This window comes from Salvelinus namaycush, chromosome 3 (assembly GCF_016432855.1).
Source record: "Salvelinus namaycush isolate Seneca chromosome 3, SaNama_1.0, whole genome shotgun sequence".
Lineage (NCBI taxonomy): Eukaryota > Metazoa > Chordata > Actinopteri > Salmoniformes > Salmonidae > Salvelinus > Salvelinus namaycush.
The window spans coordinates 59,701,399-59,721,218 of NC_052309.1; the positions used below are offsets into that span (position 1 = coordinate 59,701,399).

Consider the following 19,820-nt stretch of genomic DNA (forward strand, 5'->3'; position numbering starts at 1 on the left):
AACTTCCGACTTCAACTGCATTTGCCCTCTCATTGGCTAGAATGTTCCCACCTGATCTTGCCTCCTCCTGGCTGCCTTCCGGCTTTGTGGACAACGACTGCCATTGTTAGGGCAGAGACACGAGCATTTCGTCATTATATCCACAATCTCTGCCTATATCGCCCATATTGGTGGCCTTCTTAGGTCGTACCGGTATGTCAGATTAGCTCAATCGCCAGTTTCTTCGCCTCTGAGTATCACAGTAACACAATTTTTTTCATGAATAACAGACAAATGTTCATAACAAGTGGCTATGGATGAAATTGATCAAAAAATCTGTTCAAAACATGAAAAATACAACATCAAATTTCACTAGAATTGTGTGATTTTATTTATGTGTGTATATATATATGCTTATTTTGGCAAATTTAAACCATTTAATTGTGTAACAAAAGGTTAATAAAATAAAAAGTGTCACTGCTTAACAGACATTGTCTGCAACTATTACTAATTTGGGGTAAAAAAAAACTGTTGGCGCTTTTAGGGTTAATACAGATGTAGGACCTTAATCTGATCACCTGTTGCAGTAGAACTTTCCTGCAATGCATGACATTTTAAACTTGTATTGTATTTGAGGTTTAAAAAGGCTTTTGAAGTTAGTAATTTCCAATTTGAAATTTCTGATTTGATTTTCCCTTATGAAAATTGTATGAACCTCTACAAAAATGTCCATAATTCACATAATAATTCACATTTCCTGTTGGTTCAGGATTATTTTCCTGCTGTAGCAAACTGGCTCAAATTAAGATCCTATATCTGTAGCATACCTGTTGCTTTAGTACACATCTCTTTAGTAGGATACATGTTGCTTTAGTACACATCTATTCAGTAGAAATAACACCAGTACCTCTGAGGCAGGTGACTTTGACGGGGTTGAGGGGCTGTCTCTCCGGCCCAGGCTCTCCTGAGTGAACCGAGCGCTTCCTTTTGCCCAAGCCGCACGAGTACTTGAGCTCATCCGTGGTGAAGACAAAGCGGATCAGGTAGCGCAGCAGCCGTCGGCCGTCCTTCTTGGACAAGTTGACAGCCTCGTCCCACTGCTTGTTGGTGATGAAGAGGGGGTAGTTCCCCAGGAGCTGTTTACTGCCCTGAGGAGAGGTACGAAGAACGGAAGAGGGTGAGAATGACAGGAGGCTAGTAAAGGGAGGACGGTGCATAATGGCTGGAATGGGTTGAACGGAATGGTATCAAACCATGTGTTTGATACCATTCCATTTATTATCCCATTTAAAGTGCCACCAGCACTTGTGAGAATGGTACAACTTAGTTATGAGCTCTGAGTACGCTGCCATAGAGCCACCAGGTTTGGGTTCAATTCCATTTCAGTTCAGCCAATTGAGGAAGTCAACTGAAATTTATTTTCCATTTTTTTCCTTGTTGAAAAGCAATAAAAGGAAAATAAAATTAGAATTGGATTACAGTTGACTTCCTGAATTGACTACATTTAAATGGAATTGACCCCAACCCTGATACCCTAGCAGGGTAATAAAAAGTGCATTCATGCTTTCAAAGCATTCAGAAGTGCAGTCATTCACGTGTTAGAACAAGGTCGTTAACTTCATGCTCAATGTGTAATGGAGAACTATAATATTTTTCAATTTCTCAATTAAATCAAAAGCGTTATTTGTGTTACACATCTGATGTATAGCTAACAATAACCAATTCCTATATTTGTAAAACCATTTCCCAATAGACCATTAAGTAATTCCCAGGAAAATGCGGTGTTATGCAACACAGATGCAAGATAATATTTTCAAAACCTTTTTAGAGAAGCTGATTTGAATGGCACATTCACATCTTGTGCCACTAGTTTTAGATTGATACTATATACAGTACAGTGCATTCGGAAAGTATTCAGACCCCTTGACTTTTTCCACATTTGTATGTTACAGCCTTATTTTAAAATTATTTAAATAGTTTTTTCCCCTCATCAATCTACACACAATACCCCATAATGACAAAGCAAAAACAGGTTTTTAGACTTTTTAAAAAAACTACGTAAATCACATTTATGTAAGTATTCAGACCCTTTAATCAGTACTTTGTTGAAGCACCTTTGGCAGTGATTACAGCCTTGAGTCTTTTTTGGTATGACGCTACAAGCTTGGCACACCTGTATTTGGGGAGTTTCTTCCATTCTTCTCTGCAGATCCTCTCAAGTTCTATCAGGTTGGATGGGGAGCGTCGCTGCAAAGCTATTACAGTTCTCGCCAGAGATGTTAGATCGGATTCAAGTCCGGGCTATGGCTGGGCCACTCAAGGACATTCAGAGACTTGTCCCGAAGCCACTTCTGCATTGTCTTGGCTATGTGCTTAGGGTCATTGTCCTGTTGGAAGGTGAATCTTCGCCCCCCAGTTTGAGGTCCTGAGCGCTATGGAGTAGGTTTTCATCAACATTGCTCCATTAATCTTTCCCTCGATCCTGACTAGTCTCCCAATCCGTTGAAATACATCCCCACAGCATGATGCTGCCACCACCATGCTTCACTGTAGGGATGGTATTGGCCAGGTGATGTGCGGTGCCTGATTTCCTCCAGATGTGACGCTTGGCATTCAGGCCAAAGAGTTCAATCTTGGTTTCATCAGACCAGAGAATCTTGTTTCTCATAGTCTGAGAGTCCTTTAGGTGCCTTTTGGAAAACTCTAAGCGCGCTGTCATGTGCCTTTTACTGAGGAGTGGCTTCCGTCTGACCACTCTACCATAAAGGCCTGATGGGTTGAGTGCTGCAGAGATGGTTGTCCTTCTGGAAGGTTCTCCCATCTCCACAGAGGAACTCTGGAGCTCTGTCAGAGTGACCACTGGGTTCTTGGTCACCTCCCGGACCAAGGCCCTTTTCCCAGATTGCTCAGTTTGGCCGGGCGGCCAGCTATAGGAAGAGTCTTGGTGGTTCCAAACGTCTTCCATTTAAGAATGATGGAGGCCACTGTGTTCTTGGGGACTTTCAATGCTGTAGAAACATCTCAAGGATGATCAATGGAAACAGGATGCACCTGAGCACAATTTTGAGTCTCATAGCAAAGGGTCTGAATACTTATGTGAATAAGCTATTTCTGTTTTATTTTTTAAAATACATTTGCAAAAAGTATCACTGATTGCAGTGGTAAAAGCACATTTCATTGGAGATGACAGTCAGAAGTTATGCCAGGACAATAGACACGTCTCACCGGCTGCCAAAGCACCGTTCCTCCCGCCCAGTTGCAGCGAGGGCACCATGGTTAGCTAGCTGTCTGTGCTCATAAATAAATAAATAAATACATTTTAGAATAAGGCTGTAATGTAACAAAATGTGGAAAAAGGGAAGGAGTCTGAATACTTTCCGAATGCACTATAGCTACTGCACAACTGAGTTGAACATTACTTAAAGGGAGTCAGCGACAACATCCCACAAGATCAATAGATACATCCACTCCCCTATTTTAATTGTATATGTATATTTTTTCTTAAAGGCTTTTAAAGTGATTGTTTACTCCAAAATCAAAGTGTGTCAGTTTGTCAGAGATAAATCCATTATCCAAGACCTCTCCATCATGTTCGACAACTCCGTGGTGCCCTCCTCCCAGAGTGCAAAGAACCTTGGTGTGACCCTGGACAACAACACCCTGTTGTTCTCTGCAAACATCAATGCAGTGACTCGCTCTTGCAGGTTCATGCTCAACAACATCTGTAGAGTACGACTTTTCCTCACACAAGAAGCGGTGCAGGTCCTAATCCAGGCACTCGTCATATCTCGTCTGGTCTACTGCAACTCTCTGTTGACTGGTCTCCCCGCTTGTAATTTATCCAGAACGCCACAGCCCATTTGGTGTTCAACCTTCCCAAGTTCTCCCATGTCACCCTGTTCCTCTGCACACTCCACTGGCTTCCAGTCGAAGCTCGGATCCACTACAAGACCATGGTGCTTGCCTACGGAACAGCAAGGGGAAGTGCCTCTCCCTACCTTCAGACTATGCTCAAACCCTCAATGAACAAAAATATAAATGCAACATGCAACAATTTCAAATATTTTATTGAGTTACAGTTTATATAAGTAAATCAGTCAATTTAAATAAATTAATTTGGCCCTAATCTATGAATTTCACATGACTGGGAATACAGATATGCATCTGTTGGTCACAGATACCTTGGAAAAAAGGTAGGGGCGTGGATCAGAAAACTACTCAGTATCTGGTGTGACTACCATTTGCCTCACACAGCGTGACACATCTCCTTTGCATAGAGTTGATCAGGATGTTGATTGTGGAATGTTGTCCCACTGCTCTTCAATGGCTGTGCAAAGTTGCTGGATATTGGCGGGAACTGGAACACGCTGTCATACATGTTGATTCAGAGCAACCCAAACAGGCTTAATGGGTGACATGCCTGGTGAGAATGCAGACCATGGAAGAACAGGGCCATTTTCAGCTTCGAGGAATTGTGTACAGATCCTTGCGACTTGGGGACGTGCATTAACATGCTGAAACAGGAGGTGATGGCGGCAGATGAATGACACAACAATGGGTCTCAGGATATTGTCACATTGTCCCTGCATTCAAATTTCCATCGGTAAAATGCAATTTTTTCCGTAGTTTATGCCTGCCCATACCATAGCCCCACTACCACCATGGGGCACTAAGTTTACAACATTGACATCAGCAAACCACTCGCCCACACGACGCCATACACGCTGTCTGCCATCTGCCCAGTACAGTTGAAACTGGAGAAGAGCACACTTTTCCAGTGGTCATCAAAGGTGAGCATTTGCCCCTGAAGTTGGTTACGACGCCGAACTGCAGTCAGGTCAAGAACCTGGTGAGGACGACGAGTACACAGATGAGCTTCCCTGAGATGGTTTCTGACAGTTTGTGCAGAAATTCTTTGGTTTGCAAACCCAATTTCATCAGCTGTCCGGGTGGCTGGTTGCAGGTGAAGAAGCCGGATGTGGAGGTACAGGGCTGGCGTGGGTTACACGTGGTCTGCGGTTGTGAGGCCGGTTGGATGTTCTGCCATATTCTCTGAAGCGGTAGAGAAATTAACATAAAATTGTCTGGCAACAGCTCTGGTGGACAACTTGAGACTCTGTGTCATTGTGTTGTGTGACACATCTGCACATTTTAGAGTGACCTTTTATTGTCCCCAGCACAAAGTGTACCTATGTAGTGATAATGCTGTTTAATCTGGTTTTTGATATGCCACGCCTGTTAGGTGGATGGATTATCTTGGCAAAGGAGAAATACTCACTAAAAGGCATATAAACACATTTGGTGCACAAAATTTGAGAAAGCATTTTGTGAGTATGGAAAATGTCTGGGATCTTTTATTTCAGCTCATGAAACATGGGACAAACATTGCATGTTGTGTTTATAATTTTGTTCAGTGTACAGTGGTTCGTCCTTTAAAAGCACCTTTAAAAGCTGCAGCGAACTGCACAGCTTGCATGGTGCCGCAGAATTCTATGGCACGTTATTTAAGTGTCAACCACTGGTACCAATAATGCTAGTTAGTGCTAGTTTGACCACCAGAGGAGATCCTTGAGAAGCATTTGACAGCCGTCAATAGTGGCTGTACTAGAGAATTTTAAAACCTTTTTTTGTAAGAACATATTATATGGGACTGATTTTAAGAAATGTTGCTTAATTAATTTGCTTAATATTATGGTGTTTCTATTCCAAGAAAAACAGAAAACCCTCAGGGTTCCGTTAGGATGGAACAGAAGATATGGCGCTGTACAACGTGACGGTCGGGAGTAGGCTACAGTACTGGTCAATTTAGCTAAAGAATCCCCGTGTCGTGCGGAGAGGCCAGTCGTGTATAGCCGTACCTGAAATTTTGGTGACCTTTTCTTATGCTTTTGAGACACGGTTCAATCCCTCCTTGGGGCACTACTTGATTGAGTAAATAAAACACTAAACAATCACAATACAGTAACTACTGGTCACTCTATTATGTATTATTATTCTAATATGTATTCATTATAGAATTGTGTCAGTTATTAATGATAAACCTTTAAGCTGCACTCTTCCTCCCCCCCATCTCTCTATTTTTCAGCTAAGATGACAAAACCTGCACATGGTCCAATGGTTGCAGGTCTGCCAACTTCCTTCTGGTCACACATTGTATTCTGAGAAATATCCAATAAAGCAAAGACATTGCTTTAACTGTGAATGTACTTTATTGCAGATATTTTCCTCAAATAAAATGGAGCATAGACAAAATAAACAAGTTATTACAATTTATTTACATTGGGTCTAATGTGTTTGTGAGAGAGCGAGGCATGTTTTTCAACTCAGAAAAAAAGCACACAGAATTTCCTAAAACTGTACACATTAAGCAACAGTCTTTTACAATATTATCAATCACACTTTGATTTGATAGATGTTTAGAGTAATTATGCAGACATTGATCATGGATATATAGGAGTAGATATCTTCAACCCTCAAATAAAATGGAGCATACATAAAATAAACAAGTAATTACAACTTATTTGCATTGTGGATAATGAGTGTGTGTGTGTGTATATGTTTTATTTTTCCTTGTCAGCCACCCATCTCTACTTTGTCAGTCTTGATAGGCCCAGTGTATGCACTTCTGGGTGAGGCTGTCAGGCAGTGGTGGAGTACATGGCAGATCTGAAAGAGAAATGCACAAAGTGACAGTAAGTATATAGCTCAACAACATCTCTGTGTCTACATCTGTTGGTGGGAATCCTCAAAAGTTTCTCCCTTCACGGCCTGTGTAATAGGAACTCGTGCAGCTGATAAATGAAATACCAAAGCAGAGGACTGCTGTGACTGCAGCTGAACTGCTGGCGGTGGCAGATCTAAAAGAGAGAGGCACCATTTTCTTAACTGACAATAATCATACAACTACAGTGGCTTGCGAAAGTATTCACCCCCTCTTTGCATTTTTCCTATTTTGTTGCCTTACAACCTGGAATTAAAATAGATTTTGCGGGGGGGGGGGGGGGGTTCTGTCATTTGATTTCCACAACATGCCTACCACTTTGAAGATGCAAAATATTTTTTGGTGTGAAACAAACAAGAAATACGTTTTAAAAAACTGAAAACTTGAGCGTGCATAACTATTCACCCCCCCAAAGTCAATACTTTGTAGAGCCACCTTTTTCAGCAATTACAGCTGCAAGTCTCTTGGGGTATGTCTCTGTAAGCTTGGCAAATCTAGCTACTGGGAAACTGCTCCAGCTCCTTCAAGTTGGATGGGTTCCGCCGGTGTACAGCAATCTTTAAGTCATTCCACAGATTCTCAATTGGATTGAGGTCTGGGCTTTGACTAGGCCATTCCAAGACATGTAAATGTTTCCCCTTAAACCAATCGAGTGTTGCTTTAGCAGTATGCTTAGGGTCATTGTCCTGCTGGAAGGTGAACCTCCGTCCCAGTCTCAAATCTCTGGAAGACAAACAGGTTTCCCTCAAGAATTTCCCTGTATTTAGTGCTATCCATCATTTCTTCAATTCTGACCAGTTTCTCTGTCCCTGCTGATGAAAAATATCTCCATAGCATGATGCTGCCACCACCATGCTTCACTGTGGGGATGGTGTTCTCGGGGTGATGTGAGGTATTGGGTTTGCGTCAGAAACAGCATCTTCCTTGATGGCCCTTAAGCTCAGATTTAGTCTCACTTGACCAGAGTACCTTCTTCAATATGTTTGGGGAGTCTCCCACATGCCTTTTGACGAACACCAAACGCGTTTGGTATCAAATATTCAAATAGTCAGATCTGGACTGACAAGTAGGCTAAATCATGTGAAGTTACAAACCTCTAGGGCTTAGTCTACAAGTTCAATAAAGGATGCAGGACATGAGCTCGAGGACCATGCCTCAGGACTACCTGGCCTGATGACTCCTGACTTTCCCTGTCTCCAATCTACCTAGTCGTGCTGCTGATCCAGTCTCTGCTGTTTCTGTCTGCAGCTATGGAACCCTGACCTGCCCAAGGCTCACCGGAGGTACTACCTTGTCCCAGACCCGCTGTTTGATCCTGTATTTCTCTACCGGACTTACTGTCTCAACCTCTAAATGCTCAGCTATGAAGAGCCAACTGTCATTTACTCCTGAGGTGCTGAACTATTGCACCCTCTTATTATTTGACACTGCTGGTCATCTATGAACATTGTGAACAAACATCTTGAAGAATAATCTGACCTAAATGGCTGTACTCTTATATAATCTCCACCAGCACAGCCAGAAGAGGACTGGCCACCCCTCAGAGGCTGGTTCCTCTCCAGGTTTCTTCCTAGGTTCCTGCCTTTCTAGGGAGTTTTTCCTAGACACTGTGCTTGCGTTGCTTGCTCTTTGGGTTTTTTAGGCTGGGTATCTGTCTAAGCACTTTGTGACAACTGCTGATGTAAAAGGGGCTTTATAAAATACATTTGATAGATTGCTTGTATATAACTAGTTTATCTAGCGTGTCCTGCGTTGCATATAATCGATGCGGTGCGCATTCGCGAAAAAGGTACCTAACCATAAACATCAATGCCTTTCTTAAAATCAATACACAAGTATATATTTTTAAACCTGCATAATATTGCCTGCTAACATGAATTTCTTTGTCACTTCTCTTGCAACAGAGTCAGGGTATGTATATGCAGCAGTTTGGGCCGCCTGGCTCGTTGCGAACTGTGTGAAGACTATTTCTTCCTAACAGACAGCCAACTTCGCCAAACGGGGGATGATTTAACAAAAGCACATTTGCAAAAAGAAAAAGCACAAATGTTGCAACGACTGTACCTAACCATAAACATCAATGCCTTTCTTAAAATCAATACACAGAAGTATATATTTTTAAACCTGCATATTTAGCTAAAAGAAATACAGGTAAGCAGGCAATATTAACCTTGTGAAATTGTGTCACTTCTCTTGCGTTCATTGCACGCAGAGTCAGGGTATATGGAACAGTTTGGGCCGCCTGGCTCGTTGCGAACTAATTTGCCAGAATTTTACGTAATTATGACATAACATTGAAGGTTGTGCAATGTAACATGAATATTTAGACTTATGGATGCCACTTGTTAGATAAAATACGTAATGGTTCTGTATTTCACTGAAAGAATAAATGTTTAGTTTTCGAGATGATCGTTTCCAGATTCGACCATATGAATGACCTAAGGCTCGTATTTATGTTATAATTAAGTCTATGATTTGATAGAGCAGTCTGACTGAGCGATGGTAGGCACCAGCAGGCTCGCAAGCATTCATTCAAACAGCACTTTCGTGCGTTTTGCCAGCAGCTCTGCTGTTTATGACTTCAAGCCTATCAACTCCCGAGATTAGGCTGGTGTAACCAATGTGAAATGGCTAGCTAGTTAGCGGGGTGCGCGCTAATAGCGTTCCAAAAATCTTGGAGTAGTTGTTCCCCTTGCTCTGCATGGGTAACGCTGCTTCGAGGGTGGCTGTTGTCGATGTGTTCCTCGTTCGAGCCCAGGTAGGAGCGAGGAGAGGGACGGAAGCTATACTGTTACACTGGCAATACTAAAGTGCCTATAAGAACATCCAATAATGAGAGAGAAATAGAGAGAAATAGTCCTATAATTGCTATAATAACTACAACCTAAAACTTCTTACCTGGGAATATTGAAGACTCATGTTAAAAGGAACCACCAGCTTTCATATGTTCTCATGTTCTGAGCAAGGAACTTAAACGTTAGCTTTCTTACATGGCACATATTGCACTTTTACTTTCTTCTCCAACACTTTGTTTTTGCATTATTTAAACCAAATTGAACATGTTTCATTATTTATTTGAAGCTAAATTGATTTTATTGATGTATTATATTAAGTTAAAATAAGTGTTAATTCAGTATTGTTGTAATTGTCATTATTACAAATAAAATAAAACAATTGGAAGATTAATCGGTATTGGCTTTTTTTGGTCCTCCAATAATCGGTATCGGAGTTGAAAAATCTAATCGGTCGACCTCTACTGTATATGTCTATTTTCTTTTGAAAATCTGCCACCAAACCACACAATTCTATCTAGTGAGAGTGCACACAACCATTAACTTATTTTACCAAGTCAAAAATAACATAATTTTGTCAAGGGACCCAACGAATAACAACGACGCTAGCCTACTGCATCCCATAATCAACCAACTTGCCAACTAGTATTAGCAAAGCTATATTGTTGTCATTCAGTAATAGTGTAACGTTACTGTAGCCTACTAACGTTATACATCACATTATTATCCACCTAGCTAGTTAGTGATAGCTTAGCTAGCTCCATAGAAACAACCAATGAATGACAACAGGCTTTTAAACAAAAATATATATCTATCTAGCTTGTATGATTGCATGTAAAACAACTTTACAGATGAGTACAAAGTTTGAAAACAAAGTTGACTTACCAGTATGCTGCTCTCTCGGGAACTAGAGTGAGGCATCCAGATATGAGGTTAGCTAGAAATGTTAGCATTAGCTAGCATGTTAGATATGAAAGTATCTATCCAGCAACAATGTCGAAGTCAAAAACGAAAGAAAACATGGTAAGCCATGCTGACTTCGTAAAATAAATCAAATCGGCCTAGAGCGAGGAATCCTGATACGAGGTTAGCTAGCCCCGTTATCATTAGCTAGCTAGCATCGCCAGCATGTTAGATATGAAAGTATCTATCCAGCAACAATCTCGAGGTCAAAAACAAAATAAACTATATTAAGCCATGCTGACTTCGTGAGATAAATAATTAACAGATTGAACGTACATTTCTGTGACTAACTAGCTAACTTTAGCTTGCCAGCTCAGTGACCGGTGATGCACCTATTCCTGTTTACAAAGTGTGCGTCCCTCCCTCAGGTCTTTACAACTAGAATTAGAACAGACTTACACGGATCTGGCAAAGGGCGCCTTTGTAAGGTCAAGAGCAAAATGGATTGAAGAGGGGGAAAGAAACACTAGTTACTTTTTTGCACTTGAAAAGAGAAACTACAAAAGAAAATCTATAACTGCACTCAAAATTAACGATGTTTTATGCAAAGATCCCATTACAATATCATCATTTGTCAATTTACCTTTTATGAAAACCTTTACAGCTCTCAATTTCAGGAAGATGGTTGTGAAAGCTACATTTGCCACATTCAGAATTACAGTGGGGCAAAAAAGTATTTAGTCAGCCACCAATTGTGCAAGTTCTCCCACTTAAAAAGATGAGAGAGGCCTGTAATTTTTATCATAGGTACACTTCAACTATGACAGACAAAATGAGAAAAAAAATCCAGAAAATCACATTGTAGGATTTTTTATGAATTTATTTGCAAATTATGGTGGAAAATAAGTATTTGGTCACCTACAAACAAGCAAGATTTCTGGCTCTCACAGACCTGTAACTTCTTCTTTAAGAGGCTCCTCTGTCCTCCACTCGTTACCTGTATTAATGGCACCTGTTTGAACTTGTTATCAGTATAAAAGACACCTGTCCACAACCTCAAACAGTCACACTCCAAACTCCACTATGGCCAAGACCAAAGAGCTGTCAAAGGACACCAGAAACAAAATTGTAGACCTGCACCAGGCTGGGAAGACTGAATCTGCAATAGGTAAGCAGCTTGGTTTGAAGAAATCAACTGTGGGAGCAATTATTAGGAAATGGAAGACATACAAGACCACTGATAATCTCCCTCGATCTGGGGCTCCACGCAAGATCTCACCCCGTGGGGTCAAAATGATCACAAGAACGGTGAGCAAAAATCCCAGAACCACACGGGGGGACCTATTGAATGACCTGCAGAGAGCTGGGACCAAAGTAACAAAGCCTACCATCAATAACACACTACGCCGCCAGGGACTCAAATCCTGCAGTGCGAGACGTGTCCCCCTGCTTAAGCCAGTACATGTCCAGGCCCGTCTGAAGTTTGCTAGAGAGCATTTGGATGATCCAGAAGAAGATTGGGAGAATGTCATATGGTCAGATGAAACCAAAATAGAACTTTTTGGTAAAAACTCAACTCGTCGTGTTTGGAGGACAAAGAATGCTGAGTTGCATCCAAAGAACACCATACCTACTGTGAAGCATGGGGGTGGAAACATCATGCTTTGGGGCTGTTTTTCTGCAAAGGGACCAGGACGACTGATCCATGTAAAGGAAAGAATGAATGGGGCCATGTATCGTGAGATTTTGAGTGAAAACCTCCTTCCATCAGCAAGGGCATTGAAGATGAAACGTGGCTGGGTTTTTCAGCATGACAATGATCCCAAACACACCGCCCGGGCAACGAAGGAGTGGCTTCGTAAGAAGCATTTCAAGGTCCTGGAGTTGCCTAGCCAGTCTCCAGATCTCAACCCCATAGAAAATCTTTGGAGGGAGTTGAAAGTCCGTGTTGCCCAGCAACAGCCCCAAAACATCACTGCTCTAGAGGAGATATGCATGGAGGAATGGGCCAAAATACCAGCAACAGTGTGTGAAAACCTTGTGAAGACTTACAGAAAATGTTTGACCTCTGTCATTGCCAACAAAGGGTATATAACAAAGTATTGAGATAAACTTTTGTTATTGACCAAATACTTATTTTCCACCATAATTTGCAAATAAATTCATAAAAAATCCTACAATGTGATTTTCTGGATTTTTTTTTCTCATTTTGTCTGTCATAGTCGAAGTGTACCTATGATGAAAATTACAGGCCTCTCTCATCTTTTTAAGTGGGAGAACTTGCACAATTGGTGGCTGACTAAATACTTTTTTGCCCCACTGTATGTCCCTGTAATTGAGGATGATTTCCACTCAGTTTGTGATTCACCTGTGTCAATTGGAGAAATTGGAGAGGCTCTGAATTCAAGGAAAAAAGGGAAATCACCTGGCTCTGATGGCCTGAGAGTTGAATTCTATAGACAGTATTGGGAGTTGCTAGAAGACCCGATTTTCAATATGTTTCAAGATTGCATTAAAAATGGGGAAATGGTCTCCACTATGAAACAGGGCCTTATTTAATTGATTCCGAAGCCTGATAAAGACCCTTCTCTCATTGACAATTGGAGACCAATTACTTTATTAAATGTTGATTACAAATTGATTGCTCTGGTTTATGCCAAAAGATTAAAGAAAGGAATAGATACCATTATAAATGAGACTCAAACAGGATTTATGAAGGGCCGTCACATAAGCTCTAACATTCGTTTAGTCTTGGACCTTATAGATTATTCAGATGCAATTGACTCAGATGCAGTTGTCCTATTTCTGGACTTCTGTAAAGCCTTTGACACAATTGAACATGAATTTCTCTTTAGGTCTCTTAAACCTTTTGGATTTGGTGATAATTTTATTAAAGTAATTCGCATGTTTTACAAAGATATAAATAGTTCTGTGCTACTAAACCTTAATACTTCCAAAAGATTTAGTATCAACAGAAGTGTACAACAGGGATGCCCAATTTCGCCATTTTTATTCATTTTGGTTGTGGAACTTCTATCTCTAGATATTCTGAATAATGCAAATTTGTATGGCTTAACCATTTTTAACAAAGAAATCAAAATTTCCCAACTGGCTGATGATACTACTCTTTTCTTAAGAGACAAAGACCAGGTCGCACATGCCCTTAATGCTATAACTGCATTTTCTATTGCATCAGGATTAATGCTGAATGTTTCTAAATGTGAAATCTTATGTTTATTTGACTCTGATGATAAAGAAATCGAAAATATTCCTGTAAAGGACTGTGTTAAATATTTAGGAATACATCTGTCAAAAAAACACTTAGTCAGACAACATTTGAATTTCTCTCCTAAAATTAAGAGAACTAAAAATAGATTTAATAATTGGCTACAAAGAGATCTTTCTATACTTGGGAGAGTACTTCTGTCCAAGGCAGAGGGACTGTCTCGTTTTGTGTACCCCTCATTATCATTATGTGTAAATCCAGCTACTTGTAAAGAGATCAATAAGACCTTTCTTGACTTCATCTGGAAAAATAAGTCTCACAAACTAAAGTCAGTCCTCTAATAAAACAGCTGAAGGTGGTCTGGAAGTGTTGGATTTTGTTGACATAAATAACACTTTCAAGATAAACTGGTTGAATTTTTTTTTGATCGATACTGATTCAATATGGTATTTCATTCCAAATAATGTGTTTAATAAATTGGGAGGTCTTCAATTTTTACTGAAAGTATATTCCTGAAAGATTACCTGCTAAATTGGCTAGGTTTCACCAACAAGCTTTAATGGCCTGGAAAATATGTTTCCTGCACAATTTTTACCCTCATAAAGCTCTTTTGTGGAATAATTCAGACATAACTGTAAGGAATAAGTCATTGTTCTACCCCAGCTGGCATGAGAGGAATATTGACTTTGTTCTTGATATTTTCGACAACAAGGGTAATATTCTCACATATGAACAATTTATAATATTGAAAGAGTTTCCAATATCTTTCAGAGAGTTTATTTCTGTGATCAAAGCCGTTCCCAATAGTCTAACTACACTTATGAAAAGTCATCTTCATTTTGGGAATGATCACAAAGTTTATCCAGAACTCAGATTGGAAGGCGTGGACTTACTTGAGAAGTCTTGTTGTAATAAATATATAAGACAAATTCTTCATTCACAAAACCAACTTACACTGAGAGGAAAGTTTCTGGAACATGCTTATTCCTGACATTGTCTGGAAAAATGCATGGTAACACCTTACAAATACTGTATACCAAACAAAGTTAAGGAAGTGCACTTCAAAATTTTACATAAGATATATCCATGTAATTCTATGATTTCCAAATTTGTGGCTATTGATGATATCTGCGTTTTATGTGAAAAAGAAGGTGAGAATCTGTCTCACTTGTTCTTTGAATGTAAATTTGTGTCAGAATTTTGGGAAAACCTTGCAAAGTACTTATTTACCTTTATGAACACTGCCTATATTTTTAACATGAAATATATAATATGTTACTATTGCAATGATAACAAAACCACTGAAATGATTGTTAATTTTTATATTTTTGTTGCCAAATACTTTATACACAAACAAAGATTCCAAAATTCTATACCAAAATTACAATTTTTTTTGATTGAATTTAATTATCTTATTAAAACATTAACCCTAGTGAATAACAACAAGAATAACATCTTCATGAATCATTATAATAAGATCTTTTCAGAGTGAATATAATTGCACTTAAATTGTTTATTCTTTGTATCATTTTATTTGTATTTTTATTTTTTGTATTTTTGAGTATTGTTAATACCTGTGTTTGGTTTGCTAGACATGTTTGATGTAGCAATGTAAGTAGATTTTTGTATTATGAATAAAAAAAATAAAAAAAATAATAAAACATTGAAAAAAAAAGGTTGCGTCCCTCCCCCCTCCCACGTCCTGCATGGAGAAGCGCCACTGAGTCAACATGTGGGCAGAATTATATTACATTCGGTTGGTTTACAAACCACATTGTCAGGGCGGTTTAGCAAAATAATCGATGAAGAGGAAGGAGTAGGCTGTCCTTGTAAATAAGAATTTGTTCTTAGCTGATTCCACATGTGTTATTTCATAGTTGTGATGTCTTCACTATTATTATAGAAAATATTAAAAATCAAGAAAAACTCTGGAATGAGTAGGTGTGTCCAAACTTTTGACTGGTATTTGCTTAACTTCTCTGGGATAGGTGGGACGGTAGCGTCCCACTTGGCCAAAATCCAGAAAAAATGTAGCGCGCCAAATTCAAATATATTACTATAAAAATCAATCTTTCATGAAATCACACATGAAAGACACTAAATTAAAGCTACACATGTTGTGAATCCAGCCAGCATGTCTGATTTCAAAACGGATTTACGGGGAAAGCACACCAAACAATTATGTTAGCTCAGTACATAGCCACAGAAAAACACAGCCATTTTCCCAGCAAAAGATAGTAGTCACAAAAAGCAGAAAAAGATAAAATGAATCACTAACCTTTGATGATCTTCATCAGATGACACTCATAGGACATCATGTTACACAATACATTTATGTTTTATTCAATAATGTGCATATTTATATCCACAAATCTCGGTTTACATTGGCGCCATGTTCAGAAATGCCTCTAAAATATCCGGAGTAATTGCAGAGAGCCACGTCAAATAACAGAAATACTCATCATAAACTTTGATGAAAGATACATGTTTTACACAGAATTAAAGATACACTTGTTCTTAATGCAACCGCGGTGTCAGATTTTAAAAAAAACTTTATGTAAAAAGCACACCATGCGATAATCTGAGACAGCGCTCAGATTTAACAACATTTCTCCGCCATGTTGGAGTCAACAGAAATACGAAATTACATCATAAATATTCCCTTACCTTTGATTATCTTCATCAGAATGCACTGCCAGGAATCCTAGTTCCACAATAAATCGTTGTTTTGTTCGATAATGTCCATTACTTATGTCCAATTAGCTACTTTTGCTAGCATGTGTAGTACACGTGTCCAAACGCTCGCGCAGATGCAGGCAAACGTCGGACGAAAACTTCAAAGAGTTATATTACAAGTCGAATAAACTGGTCAAACTTAGTAGAGAATCAATCTTCAGGATGTTATCATATATATCCAATAACGTTCCAACCGGAGGATTCCTTCATGTCTGTATAAGTAATGGAACGCAAGGCGATATCATGAGGAAAGCGCGTGAGCAAGAACTGGCAATCTGCCAGACCAATGACTAAAACACCTCCCATCCGGCCCCACATCACACTAGAGGCTTCATTCAGTGTTCTACAGACTGTTGACATCTAGTGGAAGGCGTAGGAAGTGCAAACAGATCCATATATTACAGGGAATTGAATAGGCGATGACTTTAACATTGACCAGTCTCAGAATTCTCACTTCCTTTTTGGATTTTTTCTCAGGTTTTTGCCTGCCATATGAGTTCTGTTATACACAGACATCATTCAAACAGTTTTAGAAACTTGTGTTTTCTATCCAATAGTAATAATAATATGCATATATTAGCATCTGGGACAGAATATTAGGCAGTTCACTATGGGCATGCAATTCATCCAAAAGTGAAAATGCTGCCCCCTATATCAAATAAGTTAATTAATTTGATTAAAATTATGGTGCTTCTATTCCAAGAAAAACGAAAAACCCTCTGGGTTTCCATTAGAATGGAATGGAAAATATGGCACTGTACAACATGACGGTCGGGAGTAGGATACAGTACTTGGCTATTTAGCTAAAGAGACCAGGGTTCAATTCCCTGATGGGAGGAAGGAGTAGGCTGTCCTTGTAAATAAGAATTTATTCTTAACTGATCTGCCTAGTTAAATAAAGGTTGCCGTAAGAGCATAACATTTCTACACCTAATTGTTTAATTGTAGTCTAACCAATATCCAAACGGAGATTCAGTGAAAAAGAAATCTAATTGATTTATCAAGACCAGTCCCCATGCTTGTCTCAGAGCAGTGTGAAACAGGTGCTGAAATAGTTGTAGGCTATTGCTTCAAATCCTATTGCTTCTATCTTCAATATGCTCTTAAAATAAATAACACTTACACCACTTTTAACAGCACATTACTGAACACTAGTGAGATTCATGTCGCCTGCAGTAGGCCTACAGTATATCGGAAAATATGATGTGACTCTCCGCCAATAATTGGAGGATTCTAAATTAAAAACCAAAAGCCGCCTCATGTGTCTCCCAGTGGTGGCCGGCACGGGTATTGAACCTGCATCTGTTTGCACTGTAGGAGCCCCCATCCACTCCGGAGCCCCATCCACAAAGTATCAAAATACAGAAAGGTGTTGGTAAAGGTATATTGTCCTGCTAATAGCCCATAATGGGCTATCAGAAATAATGTTGGTACTTATTTATTTTGATCCAAAGCCATGAATGAGTGAGTCACTCAGCTTTATGTAGGTGCCGGGCTATATGACCGTGCCATCAACTTGATAATATATAACGATATTTTGGAGGTTATTTAGTTTGAAAAGAAAATTAAAGTGAGTGATTGTAATCTGAAAAAGGCCAAAATAATATTTGCAAAGGCCAACATTTATTTCTGTTTTTTGAGGGAGAGAAACGCTGGGAAAATTGTGTGCCGCCCTATGGGACTTCAAATCAAATCAAATTTTATTTGTCACATACACATGGTTAGCAGATGTTAATGCGAGTGTAGCGAAATGCTTGTGCTTCTAATTCCGACAATGCAGTAATAACCAACAAGTAATCTAACCTTCTAATCACGATCGGATGTGATACATAATAATACTAATTGTGATATTATTATTATTTATTTTTTCTGGGGGATGAAACTGAAATTGCAACCAATCATGGCCGGTTGTGATACAGCCAACCTAACTTAGAAATACATTTGACGATAGAATTCTCCCCCTACCCTCCTTCCAGGCAAGTCTATTATCCAGCTACCTGCTAAAAGCCATAATGGAGCTGTACAGTCGTGGCCAAAAGTTTTGAGAATGACAGAAAAATGAATTTCCACAAAGTCTGCTGCCTCAGTGCCTTTAGATATTTGTCAGATGTTACTATGGAATACTGAAGTATAATTACAAGCATTTCATAAGTGTCAAAGGATTTTATTGACAATTACATGAAGTTGATGCAAAGACTCAATATTTGCAGTATGTACCTTTCTTTTTCAAGACCTCTGCAATCTGCCCTGGCATGCTGTCAATTAACTTCTGGTCCACATCCTGACTGATGGCATCCCATTCTTGCCTAATCAATGCTTGGAGTTTGTCAGAATTTGTGGGTTTTTGTTTGTCCATCTGCTTCTTGACCATTGACCACAAGTTCTCAATGGGATTAAGGTCTGGGGAGTTTCCTGGCCATGGACCCAAAATATAGATGTTTTGTTCCCCGAGCCACTTAGTTATCACTTTTGCCTCATGGCAAGGTGCTCCATCATGCTGGAAAAGGCATTGTTCATCACCAAACTGTTCCTGGATGGTTGGGGGAAGTTGCTCTCGGAGGATGTGTTGGTACCATTCTTTATTCATGGCTGTGTTCTTAGGCAAAATTGTTAGTGAGCCCACTCCCTTGGCTGAGAAGCAACCCCACACATGAATGGTCTCAGGATGCTTTACTGTTGGCATGACACAGGACTGATGGTAGCGCTCACCTTGTCTTCTCCGGACAAACTTTTTTCCGGATGCCCCAAACAATTGGAAAGGGGATTCATCAGAGAAAATGACTTTACCCCAGTCCTCAGCAGTCCAATCCCTGTACCCTTTGCAGAATATCAGTCTGTCCCTGATGTTTTTCCTTGAGAGAAGTGGCTTCTTTGCTGCCCTTCTTGACACCAGGCCATCCTCCAAAAGTCTTCGCCTCAACTGTGTGTGCAGATGCACTCACACCTGCCTGCTGCCATTCCTGAGCAAGCTCTGTACTGGTAGTGCCCCGATCCCGCAGCTGAATCAACTTTAGGAGATGGTCCTGGCGCTTGCTGGACTTTCTTGGGCGCCCTGAAGCCTTCTTCAAAACAATTGAACCGCTCTCCTTGAAGTTCTTGATCATCCGATAAATGGTTGATTTATGTGCAATCTTACTGGCAGCAATATCCTTGCCTTTGAAGCCCTTTTGTGCAAAGCAATGATGACGGCACATGTTTCCTTGCAGGTAACCATATTTGACAGAGGAAGAACAATGATTTCAAGCACCACCCTCCTTTTGAAGCTTCCAGTCTGTTATTCAAACTCAATCAGCATGACAGAGTGATCTCCAGCCTTGTCCTCGTCAACACTCACACCTGTGTTAACGAGAGAATCACTGACATGATGTCAGGTCCTTTTGTGGCAGGGCTGAAATGCAGTGGAAATGTTTTTGGGGGATTCAGTTCATTTACATGGCAAAGAGGGACATTGCAATTCATTGCA

The 19,820-nt window shown here is 39.9% G+C and overlaps 1 protein-coding gene across 1 annotated transcript in view; it reads right to left on the reverse strand.

The window, feature by feature from the left end:
* The window catches only part of LOC120043953 (BEN domain-containing protein 4-like), a 48,487-nt gene that overhangs the window by 2,142 nt on the left and 26,525 nt on the right, over nucleotides 1-19,820 (reverse strand). Inside the window, exon 4 of the mRNA XM_038988549.1 lies at nucleotides 887-1,127. Coding sequence (XP_038844477.1) covers nucleotides 887-1,127 — 241 coding nt within the window. The remainder of the gene's footprint in view (nucleotides 1-886; nucleotides 1,128-19,820) is intronic.